General features: G+C 40.3%; 1 protein-coding gene across 2 annotated transcripts in view; it reads right to left on the bottom strand.

Moving 5' to 3' along the window:
* Positions 1-17,955, bottom strand: part of DCC (DCC netrin 1 receptor) — a 975,841-nt gene that overhangs the window by 527,018 nt on the left and 430,868 nt on the right. For both annotated transcript variants that reach the window (XM_038402401.2, XM_038402402.2), the window contains exon 3: positions 14,396-14,680. In XM_038402401.2, coding sequence (XP_038258329.1) covers positions 14,396-14,680 — 285 coding nt within the window. The remainder of the gene's footprint in view (positions 1-14,395; positions 14,681-17,955) is intronic.

The raw sequence follows: 17,955 nt of genomic DNA, 5'->3' as shown, positions 1-17,955 counted from the left end.
ACAATCATTAACTCTTCTGGCCACCAGTTTTGACTTATGCTTCTCTTATTTTTTATCATTTTTCTGCAATTCCTAGCATCTAATTTATATCAATCACTATAAAATTTCCTTTTTAAAATTATATATATAAATACACCCCCCCCACACACACACACAGTTTCTACTTCCCATCCCAGCCAGACTTGTTTTCTAACTAATGTAATCTCTCTCAATTTTGGCTTTTTGGGCATCTAGTAAAATATATTTAAACTGTTCCCAATTATCACTTGCATTTTTCTATTTAAATTCTTTCATCCAGCTGATCTGGCTCACAATTGTTTTCTGTTTCACCTTCCATAGCTATAGCTGTGTCCACTATGACTTCGCCCCTCCAATCCCTGGCCCTGCCCTTACAACAGGACTTGTATAGGGAGCCTTCTAAAGGCAGCCTACGGCTGCCTTACTCAATTCCTGCACAGGGAGAATTCTCTCCAAGCTGGACCCTGGGTTTTTCTGGTCCCTTTACACTTCAGAATAAAGAGTCCATAACAGGAGGGAGAGGACATCCTCAGGAACCCTTACACACAGTCCCCTCTTCTAAACATCTGGCAATCCTGCCTAATTCTGGACAATTATTGGACAACTACTGGCCCCCATTACATGTTGCAGGTAAATACTGTGTGCTGCAACACTGACAAAACCTAGCCCCGCATCTGGCAGAAGTGGCTATGAGTCTTGAACAGCTGACGTAGCAGCTCCTGTTCTATTCCTCCTCCCTCCACTTTCAGTGGACGTTTGACAAACAAAGGTGTATGGGCTTCTTTATACCCAGAAGATCCCAGCTGTACAACACACAGCAGGTCCAGGATTGGAGAAGGGTGAAGATGAGCTTTATGCAACCTTTTCACACCTCTTTACATGCCTCACCTGTACACTTCTCAGCATCTAACCCAGTATTTCTAATTTTTCAACTCTCCTATGACAGAAGAAATATCTTTCATCATTTAGCACCTAACAGTTTTCATTATTAAATCTGTAATGCCATGATGTGGTGTAAAATAGCTTTGCCACTGGAAAGTAAAGGCCACTCCAAGGCTACGGCAGGTATTCTTTTTGACTGCTTTCCATGCATATTGTGCCAAACTGATTTAAAGTGAAAGGAAATAGTCCACTCTTGTCTCTATCCCCATATTTGTAAACTAATCTATTTCCCACTTACTGACAATCTTCAATCTAATTAGATCATCCTCAATCTAGTTAGATCTCATGAAGATCATCCTGTACAATGGGTCTTCAAATAACAAATTGTATTTCAAATACATTCAGAGGCAAATTACATGATACTATTATTGCCCTTCTTCTGACCTAAGTCTGTGCATCGAATACCTTAAACACAAAACTCAATCCTACCCAAACTAATCACAGGAAAAACCCTAATCTGGCAACAAGCCAAGGAGTTTTGAGCAGACAAGGAAAAGTCAGAACTTTCTTGGTAGCTATTTGTTATTGACTTACAGCTCTCTCACTCCTTTTATTTGATTTATACCAGTTTTATGTGAAAAGTGACACAATGACTAGGTATATATGCCTATATCTGTATTTATTTCCCCAGCCTTCTGCATATATGCTATACACAGTGATATTGGTATGTTACATGTTGTATACCAATGGGTTGGCCTATTCAGAACAGCATTCGATTATATTCTCTAAGTATCTACAGACTACCTACAAAATTGTATTCCATATCTGGAAAAATATACATTTATGAGTGGATAGTTATTTACAGCCAGGACTGAAATTAAGGACACTGTTTTGTTAAAGCTTAGTGTAAAGCTAGCTTGGAAATACAAAACCTTTATATAATTAATGGGTATGCCACATAAAAGAGACTTTCATACTGGAAAAAAATGAAACTACATCATGCTAATGATATGGATTTATAGTTCTGTGTTGTGCTTCCATAAATTTCAATCCACTATGGCTAAATAGCAAGAAAGCCTGTCTCCCCCGGGATAACAGACAGCCTCTCCTACATGATCCTTCAGTGAAGTGAAAATTCTGATTTTATTTTTTTATAATTAAAGTATTTAGTCAAATTTTCCACTAGCAACGCTAAAAAAAATGCAACATACCAGCACCCTGATGAGGATCCTGTATCCTGCACTCAGATGAGAAACCCCAATGATATTGGCTTACTCATATGAGTAAAAATTGCTTATTGAGTATGTGAGTGGGGTTTAGGTCCCAAAACAAGGCACATAAGTAAAGCAGTCACTGTCAGACACCTGTTAAGGTTGAAAACAGTATCTATGATAATTATAATCCCATTTTCACACACACTTAAACCTTTCTGAAACAATCAGCTTTTGGGTTGAAATTATCCCTGTTTGGCCTCTTCCATAAAGGTGAATTTTCCTAGAAAATTTGAGCAAAATCATGACTTATGAGAAGAACATAGGTATTTTTGAAATCTAATACCTCCCCCTAACCACCTCACCCATATGTCCTAGGAGAATGAGCAATAACTGCAGAATGCTATTCCCACTTTTTCCACTTATTGGCCTTAAACCACTTCTCATTTGTCTAGCATGTTAAAAACACACGTTAAGCTTCACAAAACCTATGTGAGGTACTGAATTATCACTCTGCACATTGCAACTTTGCCGCTCTTTATTCAATAAGCTTCTCTTCAACAGTTCTCGGCATTCTTGAGCACTCAAATATGTGCAAACCTGTCCTTTCAAGTTCTTATACCACATTGTTATGAGGAGCGGCTGAGGGAACTGGGGTTATTTAGTCTTCAGAAGAGAAGAGTGATGGGGGATTTGATCGCAGCCTTCAATTACCTGAAGCGTGGTTCCAAAGAGGATGGAGCTAGGCTGTTCTCAGTGGTTGCAGATGATAGAACAAGGAGCAATGGTCTCAAGTTGCAGTGGGGGAGGTCTAGATTGGCTATTAGGAAACACTATTTCTCTAGGAGGGTGGTGAAGCACTGGAATGGGTTACCTAGGGAAGTGGTGGAATCTCCATCCTTACAGGTTTTAAAGGCCTGGCTTGACAAAGCCTTGGATGGGATGATTTAGTTGGTATTGGTCCTGCTTTGAGCAGGGGATTGGACTAGATGACCTCCTGAGGTCTCTTCCAACCCTAATATTCTATGACTATTCACCATGGTATACATTGCCTATATACTCATCATTATATGCTATACAGTACATTGTACACAGAGTGTACACACAGAGCAGAATTCCTCTTCACTCTTTGTATTCTATTTCCTGCTTAAGGTATAACCAAATGTGAATAAAATGTTTAGGGTCAAAAATTTTATTTTATTGGGTCTTGCTGCTTTCATTTTTTTCTCCATGAACTAAAATCACAGTGGTCCATTGAACTGTTGATATTTTATTTTATTACTCTAAGTAAAACTACAATACTTGCAGTATTTCTGTATACTTACTAAAGAGTGCCATGACTGACAAATTACATACAAATTACATGATCTCAAACACAGAGTTTAAAAATTATGCGCTAGGATCACAAATCCACAGGATCAGTAACAGGCGCTTGTTTTGGAACAGTCTCTTGGAGGAACTTTTCCAGTGTACTAGACCCTGCCCCCAAGGGGTCTCTCACTTCCCCCAGTGTAAGATAGATGGCCTAGCCACCTTCTTGATTGAAACTCTGGGGCTTTTGCACCCCTGCCTCACACCTTGAGCATTGCCTAGCGAGTCCAAATGAGACAGGCTCCTCGTAGAGATTTGTACACTCATCAGGGATTAATGCACCTCACCAAGCCTTTTCAATGACTCTCAAATAGCATTAAAAAATTTATTTGAGCATAAACTTTCGTGAGCTACGAAAATTTTCAGAAAATGCATCCGATGAAGTGAACTGTAGCTCACAGAAGCTTATGCTCAAATAAATTTGTTAGTCTCTAAGGTGCCACAAGTACTCCTTTTCTTTTTGCGAATACAGACTAACACGGCTGCTACTCTGAAACCTGTCAAACAGCATGGTCAACATAAACCATTCTGGTTAGTCCAGAGCCCTGCCAAGCTGTAGTGAACCCCCATGTTCAGGATGTTTGTCTCTCTCTCCATCTGACCTACTTCATCAAATCCCAGGTGAGAGCCCTCACTCCTTCCAGCAGCCAACTCTTATCCTCCCCACCTCACACCTCTGTCCTTTGTTCTCAAGATGGGGGATGTTGCTCAGCTTTCCTGCTAAGAGGTGGGGAAATACATCTCTCTATGGTTGCTTGGCATCAATGTCCTGGTGACTGGATTTGTCATTGTTGTCTCAGATTCTCTGTTGCTATGGGGTTGGCCTCAGCCAGTCTTTTCCCAATGACCCATTCAGGCTCAGACAGCAAGGTGACATTCGTACCTGTATCTCTTGCCTACCCTGAGAGCAAAACAATCTCTCTACCCTCCCCCCATCATAGCCTTGCAAAAATTGAGGGAAACTGAGGCACAGATAGGTGTCAAAATATTACAGAAAATTCCCACTTCGTTACAGTGAGGCCCCCAAATCATTAGATTAAAAAAAATAATCTGATGATTTTAAGTCAAATAATACATTTTGGGTTCTTTTTATTTGTTGTCTGGTTTCTGAGCCAGTGAGGTGCACTTAGACTCCTCAACCATGAAGGCTAGAATCTCACTGCTTCCTCCCACATAAACTAACAATTACTTGAATCAAGAAGCTGGGGATTTAAGTAAAACACCAAATATTGCAAACCTGGTGATCAAATTGTAAGCCTCGGCTACACTGGAGTTAACATTAAATATTTACACACAGTAAATTTCAAGTTTCAGAATAGCAGCCGTGTTAGTCTGTATTCGCAAAAAGAAAAGGAGTACTTGTGGCCACAAGTACTCCTTTTTTTTTTAGTAAATTTCAAACATATCATTAATGACAACTAAGTAAAAAAAAAGTGCAAAATCCCTCGTGTGTAGTGAAGAAAAGAGTTTGGCAATTGGACCAGGCTGTAAAAAATAAGATTTTTTGTATTTGCAAACTTCACAAACCCCTACATGCTTGGGAGGCAGGGGACAGTGGAAAATTCCTTTCTAACATTGTATTGAGATGAAGAGCAATATAGAGACAGTCTGCTGAGAGTCATTCAGTTGAGTTGACCTTAACTGTTCCATGACAAAATAAATGAATGCTCCAATGATAGGAGTGCTAAATAAAGCATTGAAAAAAGTCTCAGGCAATAATTTCTGTATCAGTATGTTGTTTGGGCTGATGCTGGATTCTCCCTTATCTTCAGTTTTACTCTGCGTCTTTTTTTTTTAAAGTCCCTCATCCTATTTCTTGGCTCGTAGTTCTATTTAGCTGTATTTAAATGCATGTTGTTCAAGTGAGCCAAGACCACTCGCCATCATTATTTACCACTGCACCAATTTTTGTGTCATTTGCAAACTTTACCAACACTCATTTTATATTTTCTTCCAGATCATTGATAAACATATTGAATAGAACTGGGCCAAGAACAGATTCCTGTAGCACCCCAGAGGATCAATTTAGCCTAATAGCGATGACTTTTGTTCAACTGGGACAGTAATTCCACTTTTATGAGAACACCTTCTCCCAGTGCTGTGGGGTTAAGTGGTGCTTAAGCAGATGTGAAGTTCTAATCTCTGGTCTTTTAATGCAGAAGTTACTTAACAACCATCAAAGCATATCTTAGCCCTTCATGCAATTCAGAGTGTGTCTTATTACTTCAATAGGAACAGCAACTTTAAAAAAAAAATCTCTCTCATATCGCCCTTACATCTATGGTGCATTCACCCTCCTCCCTCTCACCCCTCCTCCCCCCATAAGTACAAGCGTGAACATGGAGCTGATCACTCAAAGGCAAATTAACTCTATTTTTCATTAAATAAGAACAGGTTGCAAGTTTTTCTTCATCCTTGGTGCAGCACATTGTGTGTGATTTTTGAGGGGGGGAAAGAGAGGGGCAAATTCTGCACTGTAATTCAGCAGAGGTAAACTGTATTAGACAAAAAAGAAGACTCCAGAATAGGTAACACTATACCCATCAATGTCATCTGCCCCTAAGGTCAATGCAGGGTTATTATTTATAAAAGGAAAATTAATGCTTTCAGACAATGAACTACACAACTTATGCATTGGGGGAAAAAAGTCATTGCACTTCAGCAGGGTATAGGCTTCTCCAAAAACCAACTGGACCAATCAATTTACATCAGGGATGAGTTTGAGAATGATTTTGTATCATAGGATTCTTTTCTGTGTTTTGATTAGCTGAGTGTATGTGGTGATCTGAGTGTCTCATTTTCTGAAGTCTTGTAGTATCTGTCCAAAGTCTCTGGTTGAGGTTATGTTTCTGAAACCTGATGAAAAGGGGTGCATTTTAATTAAAGGTTAGGTCTGTGCATCGGGAGTAAGCATTCTTTGGGGGAAAATGTGTGTTGGCTATTCGTAAAACAAAGGAAGAGTGAAACAATGAAAGGGTGTTAGATCTTGGTTAAAAGCCTTTGCTCAGATAAGCATCCAGTAGTTCCAAAGCTCATCCCAAATTTATCCAGTGATGTGTTGGGAGTTTGATAGCAGAGGCTAGTGGTTCTCTTGTTGAAATTCTGCCACCAATCTGAAGGCAAGGTTGGTTACTACTACACCATCCCATCACTGCCAGAGATGACTTACCCCAGGTGCTCATAATAGTACATTGCAAGAGAAAATGTTTTGCCTTTGGAATAAACCAGATTGCACCAACTGGCAGGTATTATCAAAAATATTCTCATTGGAGGACACTCCCAGACACCCTTATCTATTTGCTATTATGAGAGTTGAACTTGGGTGTCTCTGTCTTTGGTCATGGTAATGACAGCACATATTGTGTTTAAATGGGAAAATAAATGAATAGATTCTCCAGTCCCCCAGCTCTCCTCTCTGCCATCGTACACACATCAGGTACATGGGATTTACTATAGGCTCAGAGAGATATTTACATGATCCCCCTTGTTAAACCCTGGGCAACACATCACTGAATTTATTGATGTTTATCCCAAATTCAGCCATGTTGACTTAGTGCTGAAAATACTGAGAATGGGATTTCTTGTGAAATTTCCACTTCTCTTTAGAGGTTGGAAGTTCCAAGAGAATACCCATTTCCCCAGGATTTCGGCACTACTGCTTCCAGTCCCACATGGAATAAGGAAGTGCAAGAGCTCAAAGTAAACTGAATTCTTCCAGACATCAGAAAAGATTTGGCTTTAGTTTGGGTTTTGGATGATGGCCTGAGACAGCTTACATTTTATCCAAACTATCCATTTCCCATATTGCTAGTGAGGATCATAGAATCGTAGAATACCAGGGTTGGAAGGGACCTCAGGAGGTCATCTAGTCCAACCCCCTGCTCAAAGCAGGACCAAACCCCAACTAAATCAGGAATGATGTTTTCGAAGGTGGAATTCAAAAGACTTCTCAGTGTAAAGGAATGCTGTCAAGACCTATCTTTCTATGGCCAGATACTGCTCTCTGAGTTGTGCCTGCACTGAAATTCAATGAGGTCTGGAAGCACATATCTACAGGCTGAATTTTTAAGTGCTCTCTTAGAAGACTAAAGGAATACATTTCCCTACAAAATGTTTCTTCTTTTGACTTTTCCCCCCCATTCTGATTTTGGAGGAACACACCTTGCTTCTACCTATTTTTGTTTGGTACTGTCTCGTTTATTTACAGCATTACTGATCATGTCACAAGAATAATTTTAGTTATAGGTTTAATGGTCTAAACAAATTTGTGCTCTTTGGTGGATAAATGGATTAAATGTGTTAAGTTTTGTTTTGCTCCCCATCCCCACTTTCAAAGCAAAAGAATAAGAGTATTTATCTGTGCTTACCTAAAAATTTCCTTTCTTTAAGCAATAAGGTCTATAGATCCATTACAATGGGAACTTCCACCTGCTTGCAGCCTGGGCCAGCCAGACCTGTCAGTAACTGGCAGCAGGGGATTGCCCTGCCCTCTGAAGTATCCTCCAGTTGAGAAAGTTTCCACAATCAGGTAATTCAAATACACTTTCTTAAGTTACAGATTTTGTTAAATATACTTTGGGGAAAACCACAACAATTTCTCCTACTGCAGAAGATGGTAAATTCCACCAAAGGACAACTAACCCTAATCTTTCAATGCCAGTTTTCATCTCTATTCTGCATAATCCACTAGACTCCAGGATGGGCTGGATCTGTGGACCTTATTACCTGAAAAAAAGGCAATTTTCAGATAAGTATGGATAAGTTTTCCTATTCTTGGAGCCATTAAAATTATTTTTTGTGCCAATGTGCTTCAAGAGAGGGAAGCAAAATTATTCTTTAAATATGGATACCACGCATGGAGAAAAACTCTGCCAAAAGGTAAAAAAAAAAAAAAAAAGACGCTGGCTAAGACTGGATGACGAATTTTCAGAATCTGGTGAACAAACGGCCATCTAGCAGATCTCAATACAGGAGAAACTACTGCTCTGCCCTGAGATAGTCAATGTGCTCCTAAAGACTGGACTTCAATGCTGAACAGAATAAATATTTCTTATATTTATTTAAGGAATAAATGTTATGATAGTTGTGAGGACCACCTATCTGAATTAAAAATACAATATGGGGCCTCATTAGAGAAAGCTCCCAATTTCAAATAAAAAAAAATCAGAATGAAAATTGTAGCCCTTGAAAGGCCTGTTCCATTGGGTAGAGAACATAACAGCTCCTGCAGGGGTTCAACCTAGGTAATGCTGTAAAGAGCAGAATGAGGTTCCAAGGACATGTTCTATTCCCTGGGACTGGAATAAGGTTGATGATCAAGACAGCATTTGATGTTGGCGTTTGTACAAAAAACTTTCTTTTCTTGAACATGCTAAGAACTTTATACTATAGAGACTTGATCTTTTTGCTTGGACACTCTTATATACCCATAACCAAGCCTTCCTGGGCTGGGGTCACTCAAGGATATGTTTCACTGTCTTAACATGGTAGTTAAACCATGGGCTTTGCACCAGCCAATAGAATAAGTTCTAGATGTTGATTTCTCTGTTGGGCTCCATGAGAGTAATCACCACTTCATCCAAGTATCCATTTTAAACCTCGCTGGTGCTGCAATAGCAGAGCTCTGTAAGACAGGCATCTGAAGATCCAGGGCCAAGATAATCAAGCCTGAGTATCATAGTCTCTACATCCAAAAAGGAATATGCTGTATCTCATTCTGATGTTTTGTATTGTCCTGTGGAGCAGTGGAAAAGGTAAGAAGATGTAGCAGGGACCTTGCCCAGCTTTGCAAGATGCCATTCACTGCCTAAGATCCTGAGCCCTGACACACAGAAAGGCCCAAGGGCACTTTATTTTCTGTTTCTAGTTGCAAAAGAGTTGATCACCAGCCCATCGAATTACTTATGAGTGAGATATTTCTGGATGCAGAAGTCACCCCGTTACTCCAACTTGTGCCATGTAGATCTTGATGCTGTTTGTCTCCCCCTTGCACAATGGCTGGGGCAGAAGCAGCTGGGCCGGTACTTTTCACTGGGCTGGGGTAAAAGGCAGGAGTCAAGACTAGTGATCAAGGTGAGGCAGGAGATGAATACCAACGTCAAGCCAAGCTGGAATCAATGGCAGAAGTCAGGAGCGAGATAGGGCAAATATGAGATCTGTAGCAAGAAGGAGTCTTCATTCCTGCTTGGACAGCTCTTTGGGACAATGTCCTAATTTAAATAGTTAGTGTGGACTAACCAGGGGGTTGCAGGATTCTATCTCTCTGGCCTCTTCAGGCAGTATTTCCTGCAGTTTCTAACCCTCTTCAGGCAAAAAGAAAAGTAGTACTTGTGGCACCTTAGAGACTAACAACAGTATTTTCTGCAGTGCCTAACACTCCAATAATTGTTGGATGCTGCTTCCTTGGTGGCTCAGGACCCTGCAATAATGAAGCACTGGAATGAGTTACCTAGGGAAGTAATGGAATCTCCTTCCTCAGAGGTTTTTAAGGTCAGGCTTGACAAAGCCTTGGCTGGGATGATTTGGTTGGAGATTGGTCCTGCTTTGAGCAGGGGGTTGGACTAGATGACCTTCGGAGGTCCCTTCCAACCCTGATTTCTATGATTCTATGAACCCTGATTATAGACCTGCGGATCCTTACACCTTGTTGGGCAGTGCACAACTTTGCTCCACCCAAGGCAGGAGAATCTCTCTGGGGTGGAGATGATTATGTTCTTCCTACTTATTATGAAAACTCTATTGGACACACTGATTGCTACAACAACAACAGGTCTGTTATCCATGAAGTAGGGTGACCAGATGTCCTTATTTTATAGGGCAGTCCTATATTTTATATTTTTTATATTTTAAAAAAAATCCGATTCTCTGAAATCACCTGTTTCAGATTCCAAAGTCAGAAGGGACCGTTGTGGTTATCTAGCCTGACCTCCTGTATCATACAGGCCCTGAAAAAATTCCTAGAGTATAACTGTTAGAAAAACATCCAATCTTGAATTAAAACTATGCCACTGGCTAAGTTGTTACAATGATTAATTATCCTCACTGTTAAAAATATAAATCTTATTTCCAGTCCAAATTTGTCTAGTTTTAACTTCCAGCCATTGCATCATGTCATACCTTTCACTGCTAGACTGAAGGGCCCATTATCCAATATTTTCTCCCTATTTGGATACTGATAGACATGAATCACATCACCCCTTAAACGAAATAGATTGAATAAAAAGAAGGTTAACTCTTTGTGTCTATCACAAAAAGTTACATTTTCTAATCTTTTAACTATTCTTGTGGCTCCTCTCTGAACCTTCTCCAATTTATCAACATCCTTCTTGAACTGTGGGCATCAGAACTGGGAACAATATTCCAGCAGCAGTCACACCAGTGCCAAACACAGAGATAAAATAACCTCTCTACTTCTACATGAGATTCCCCTGTTTATGCATCCCAGGATTAAATTAGCCCTTTTGGCCGCACTGTTGCACTGGGAGCTCAGGTTCAGCTGCCTATGCACTATCATCTGCAAATATTTTTCAGACTCGCTGCTTCCCAGGATAGAATTCCCCCATCCTGTAAGTAGGATCTACTTCCTTTGTAGATATATACATTTACTATATTAAAATGCATATTGTTTGCTTACACCCCACTTACAGAGCAATCTGAAGTGAGTGGTATCAGTGACCTATTCTCTTCATTATTTACCATTGTTCCAATTTTTGAGTCATCTGTTAATTTTATCTGGGATAATGTTATGTTTTCTTCCAGAACTTGACAAAAATAGTAAATAGCATAGGGCCAGGAACACATCCCTGCAGAAACACACTGGCTCAGTGATGATTCCCTCTTTACAGTTATATTTTGAGATCTCTCAGTTAGCCAGTTTTAAATCTATTTAAAGTGTGCCATGTTAATTTTATATCATGCTACTTTTTAAATCAAAATATTGTGCAGTACCCAAGTCAAATGCCTTAAAGAGGTCTAAATATATTATATCAATACTATTAACTTTTATCAGCCAAACTGGTTATCTAATAAGAAAAAGGAAATCAACTTAATTTGAGCGTATCTATTTTCCAAAATCCCATATTGATTGGCATTAATTACTACCCCTTTATTCATCAGGCTCCATATCAGCCACTGCATTATCTTGCCTGGGACCTATGTCAGACTGACAGGTCTATAATTATCCGGTCACTCTGTTTACCTTTTTAATATACTGGCACAAAATTAGCTGTTGTAAGAGCAGAGAATATATAGCAGAGCTAGATCTCGGCCAATAGATGAAATAGAGTGAAATGTAGATGGGTTATCTGGAATTACTGAACAGGTATTATATAAAATCTGGATCATTGAATCATGCCTGTACATGGGTTCAGAATTCCCAATAGGCTCCAATATAAACTGGATTTTCAGCTCAGTGATACCACTTGTATTACATTATGGCCATCTTCATATCTGTGCACATTCTTCTGAGATAAAACCTTATATCTGATAGTATTCATTCTCAGCTCAGGACTATAATTGACTTCCCAGGCATCATATGTCTGTGTCTGTCCTAAATCCGAGATATTCCAGGAAATGTATAACTTTGTGTGTTTCTCTGTACAGAACCCTGATCAGAAAAATTGTTCAGAAAGAGGTAAGTAAATTTCCTTCTTCCCTGTGTGGAGTATTTTAAATATATTGTAAATATTTGATTATCTAATGCTGATTTTGACCACTGGCCTTCCTGCCCTAAGAAGGAACAATTCTATTTGTGGTGAGGGGCATACATGCATGAATGCCTAGCAGAATCAGTATGTTTATGGCCTATTCTTTTCTGCATTGATCCACCATGCTGCACTCTTCTCATGAGACAGGGAACCTGGTGCTGAGGATCAGTTGCCCTGCTGCATTCCAGGGAGGAGAGCAGAGAAAACAGAACTGATTTTATTATTCAGTTATTTATGGGAGTTTGTCCCCATAATCCTGCTTTTGATGGCAAAATGAAATTGGGTTCCGAGATTGTAAGCCACTTGAAATATTTTCAGAGCCATTTCCCTGTCCTAAAAGAGGCTGGAACTATTTGTGTCCCTCTCCCAAATAGGCCCCTTCTGGGTCTCAAGTAGGGGTCTGGGATTCTGGGTCTCAAGTCCACAGAATCACAACCCTCTGTTGTATGGGATCCACATGACCCAGATAGGTCTTGTTCTCTCCTGGAGGCCTAATCCTAGTATATCAGTAGGGGGCTGAGAGGTGATTACAGAGTTCACACAAGGGGATGGTGCTGGACATGAAGGCTCTTACTGCCATTTGCAGCATCCATACTGCGCCTAGTGCCTTCCATCCACAACTCGTGGAGGAGGTAGCTGTGCTCCATAGTGTGATGCACGGCCAGGGCCCAGGTGCAACCATATCTGGGGTGCTGCCACTTTGGCTTCACTCCCATGGCAGAGATTGGGGAGCTGCTTGCTCTGGAGTCTGTTCTTTTCCAGTCCTGCCTGCCTCCTTTCCTGCCAGGGGGAAGGGTATCTAGATAACCCCTCCTGGTCTGAGTTGGGAGGGAGATTGCATCTGCCCACAGAATTGGCCCAATATTTCAACAAGACACTCATGGCGAGGAAATAGCGGGGAGGGAACACAGTCCACACCTTTTGCCTCTTACCTCTCTCAGCCTAGCCTTCTCCCTGAAGCCTTCAGAGCACCACTGACTGCCCATGCCTCAGAAGAGGAAGCAGAGCTGAGGATACAATTCCCCAAAAGGCAAATTACTGAGAATTGTTTATCTAAGAATTTGAAATGGAGTTTGGAATTTCCCTATGAAAAGCTCAGCAGCTGGGAGGGCTGCAACCACTGAGGATGCAGAAAAAAACTGCAGGGAACTTTAGGAGGTGGGGTATTAACTTGCTACCAGTGAATGATGGGTTTGAGTCTGCCCCCAAGATGCAAGCAGTCTGTAATGCATCCAGAGGAGTTGGATTTGGGAGCTATAATTCCAGTCTATCCCATGGGTTTTGCCCTGGCATCAGAATCTAAGATACAGAGAAAGTTTGAATCTCACAAATCCCATTGGCTCTGCCCATCAAATCAATGGTTCCCAGAGCCATCTACCACTCCCCAAAACAGAGAATAAGCAGAACTCTGTGAGCCATGCCCCTATAAGAGATCCACGCATGGACAGATCCATTCTAATAGTTCAGCGGTAAAATCCTGGCTCTGCCGAACTCAGTGGCAATACTCCAAGTGGCTTCCATGGGCCCTGGATTTTACGCTGGCAGTCCGAGAGACCTGCACTGTGCCCTTTGGCTTAACTAGAAGTCACATATGCCTGTGATAATCCAGCAGGAGGGCGCTTCCCAGCAGATTCTAAAAATATAATGGTTAATGTCTTTGTAGAACTTCACTGGTGTTTGCCTATAGACACACAGCACTAGAAGGCAAGGCATTTCTGCACAGAATCATGCTGAGGAGCAATCTTCTGCTGCTCAATTATATTCATGATAATATTTCTAGAAATAAAGAAGCTGGAGCTAAATAGAAGAATATTGGAGTGGTGGAAAACCTGGCAGGCCAAAAGGTACATAGAGTGAGATTTGGATATAGGAATGAATACGGATATAGATACAGGAACATAAACCTTTAACTAAAATTGCACCAGCTCTCAAACCATGGCCTATGGAAATTTGGCTAGTCACATAAGGCCAGCTATTCAGCTTCACACCCAGAAATTTTCTTCTAAAGGTCTCCAGGCTCTTCAACATAAAGACCTTGGAAGCCTATTGAAGCAACTGGAAAGAAAACTTAACTGCCCCCATTAGGAGTGACACGGTGGGTGAGGTAATATCTTTTATTGGACCACTTCAGTTGGTGAAAGACAAGCTTTTGAACCACATATAATTGGGGCAGCATTTAAGGACAATGTAAAAGCATATGGTTCTTACCGGTCAAAACTCTGACTTCTGCTTCATTTCCAGTTCTTGAACTAGCAGGATTTTTTGCAAGGCATCTATAGATCCCACTGTCTCCTGATTGGATTCTGCTAATCTGTAAAGCTCCAGAGGGCAAGACAGCCACTCGGGTGTCACTCGGGCTCAGGATCAGATCCTCCAGGTTTTTTTGCCAGTGTACCATCGGCATAGGCTCTCCAACTACTTCACACTTTAACAAAACTGTGTCTCCTGCAAAAGCTGTGACAGATTCTGTCTGGGAAAGAAACCTCAATGGTCCTGCAAGCACAAGGAAAAGAAGCAATTATATAGTCACTGAAAATATAAATTGCATGCTGTTTCTATGTTGACCTGGATTTGATTAATCATCCAATCCGAAGAATAAGTGATGTTCAGACAAGTACTTTGAGGCTTCTGTGATTGCTAAATGACTATCAGTATGCCACTAATGAGTGTAATTTAAAGAAGAAAATAATAGATGTGTTTATTGACACACTGGTCCAGGACTATCTATTGCCTGGCAAAGGCCTCAAGTCTGTACAGTTTTAATGGTGAAATTCAACAACATTATTAGGCTTTTTTTTAAAAAAAGATAGTTATTTTGAAGCTGCTCAGAAGTCTGGAATGTTGTAAGCTGGTTCGGGGAGAGGACTAATGAGTAGATACTGAGACAGTCAAAACATTTATCGCATGGTCAGCAATTTATCACAATGTTTTCCTCGCACCTAACATATTTTAAATATTAGTAGCCCAAGACACAATCTTCATTACAATATTGACATCTGGTTCAATTGGTTTAGTCTAACAGTCTGGCGTTGATTCCCTTGCATAGTTATACTAGTTTTAAGACAACCATAAAAATAAACCACTTCACAGTACAGGTTCATGCCATCCATGGCTTTGCACGCACTGGGCTAGCTGCCTTTCACCCACTGTCTCAGAGCATTACACCCAGACCTGCTTTTAATTCTAATCTGAAAATGACATGCAGGTCTGATTTGCCCTGCAGCCTGGTTGGCAGCCTATCAGGATCCCCATCTTTCCCTATAGGAGGTCTAATTATTAAGTAATTAAAGTTCATTTAATAAAAAGGCTTATCATTTGGGGGACAGACCTTGGGGTCTGGAGCATGCTTAGCTATTAAATATTCAGCAATTTAGTAACACTCAGTAAAATCCCCTGAATGAGAGCTGCTTTAAGTGTTTTGTTTGTTTCAAATTAATGTCTGCAAGGTTACATAACATCAAGGAAAGACCCTTTTTTCCATTTTCAATGCACACAATAGCTGAGGGACAGGGAACCAAGTTAATGAAAAGGAGCTATATGCTTCTGTTAGGTTCAGGCAGCACCAAAGGAAGAGCAGCAGTGAGTCTGGAAAATCTTCCATAAACCTCTTCCTGCTTAACTCTCCCTTATTTTTATTTTTTTCATTTTGTTTTTTAATCTTTCCTTTCCCATATTTTTATTCTACTTCATCTTCAATAGAAAAACTCTCCACACTAGCTGAGCCAGGGAGCCAACAACAAAGAAAGGGGGCAAAAAGTATCAGCATGTATTCAGTATTCATGGCTTGCAGCCAGACTTGTTTGGGCTGTAATACTATATAAATCTCACACACTAAGCTGGGTCAGGATTGGACAGTACTTGTACAAGGACCTTAAAGGATAAGTCATGACAATTCTTGAATTAGTGATGCCTGTAAATGTAACTCTTCTATTAGGATTGTGCTGAATCAGGGTGATGGAGTAGCGTTTGGTGACACTGAGTTGCTGGAGATGCTGTCTTTCTAGAAGAGATGTAAAAATGAGGTTTTGGTCACTTATGGTCATCACAGAACCAATGACAGGGTTCCCCATCCACCAACAGTGAATGTTTTTGGCTCAGACTCTAAAGTTAAGACCCTAATTCCCCTTAGGGCAATTTCTTTCTATCCAACTAAAATAACTTCTCATCTCTGCAGTTTCAGAGGGCTACGGGATTCCTTTCTCCTTCCTCTCCTAAATGGTTCTGAAGTATTGCTGTGCACCACACTGCTAAATAACGGGTGTGTTCCTTCCAAAAAGTTGCTGCATTTTAGAGGTTGGTGAAGAAAATGGGGCCCTAAATGCTTTGGTGGAATTTTAGCTTGGGGTGAATGAATGAAAACATTTGATGGAGTGGAACTTCAGTTTGCTGAGGCAGTATGCAGAAGAAATGTTACAAAAGAACACGTATTTTAGCATATGGTTAAATAAAGGTAATTTTGTGCTAGGGTTAATTTGTAATATCATCATCTAAATGGTTCCTTTCTTGTTACAAATCCCATCTTGGGAAATTGGAGGCAGTAAACCACAGTAGAGGTAATAACATTGATGAAAAGCTTCTGGTAAAGCTATATAATTTAGATTTCTGATTTAGGAGAACCTACTGGGAGAAAATTGAAGTTAATGATATACATTTAAAAATACTTTTATAATGAAAAGCCAACCAGAGAAGATGCTTCAACCTCTACAATAGAGCTATTCTGAGTCCTTTTGTCAACCTAATTAGAAAGATTCAGCAAGCTTTTAAGTTGTTCAACATAATGCATCTTAAGAGGATATTTTATGAGTATGCAATTACACCTAAAACCTGCACTTATGGTTTTCAAAAAAAGAAAACTTGACCAGGCACTGACAAAGGACAATGAATGGGGAAAAAAGCAGAGGCTGGAAAGTGAGGGTACAGCTATACCGCAGGTGAAGGTGTAATTGTAGCGCAGATGTGCACACCCATGAGCCCTGGGTATGTATTTGGGTTGCTTGCCGATACTGAAACCCATGCCACCATGTCTTCACTATTATTGTTAAACATGCTAACTAGATTAAAAATAGTGCAGATGTACCTACCCCTGCTACAATTATACCTTAATTTGTGGTGCAAATGTACCCTGAATGGATCAGGAGCAGAGCAGGCCAGGGGACAGGGCTAGGAGAAACAAAGGAACCTGGTGAAACAGTCATCTCTGCTCTGTTTAAAACTACAGGGGAGGAAAAGTTGAACCAATGTTCAAGCTTTTGCTCAATGACATTCAAAACCTTTCATTCTGACAGGTTCCTGATATTTCAAGTAATATGTTTTGAAAGCCCCCTGGAGCAACCCTTAAAGCTTTCTAAACTAGGTGTGCCAATGTAAAACAGAGGAAATATGATTCTTCAACTAGTTCCACAACCTCACTTCCCAGCTAGCCCCTTTTCTTTCTATCATATTCTATTCAGGTCCTTATATCACCCCCATCACCATGCTATTCAGGGCATCAGGAAGTATCTTTCCAGCTTTTCAGCTAGGTTAGCCATAAGTCCTCAGCCATATTTATAAAACCAAACCAAAATGAACACTCTACAGTAATGACAGGTTTCAGAGTAGCAGCCATGTTAGTTTGTATTTGCAAAAAGAAAAGGAGTACTTGTGGCACCTTAGAGACTAACACATTTATTTGAGCATAAGCTTTTGTGAGCTACAGCTCACTTCATCGGATGCATTCAGTGAAAAACTACAGTGGGGAGATTTCTATACATAGAGAACATAAAACAATG

The sequence above is a fragment of the Dermochelys coriacea genome, chromosome 5 (genome assembly GCF_009764565.3).
Source record: "Dermochelys coriacea isolate rDerCor1 chromosome 5, rDerCor1.pri.v4, whole genome shotgun sequence".
NCBI lineage: Eukaryota > Metazoa > Chordata > Testudines > Dermochelyidae > Dermochelys > Dermochelys coriacea.
The sequence above is the reverse complement of the archived record's forward strand: the minus strand, read 5'-3'. Positions and strand labels throughout refer to the sequence as shown.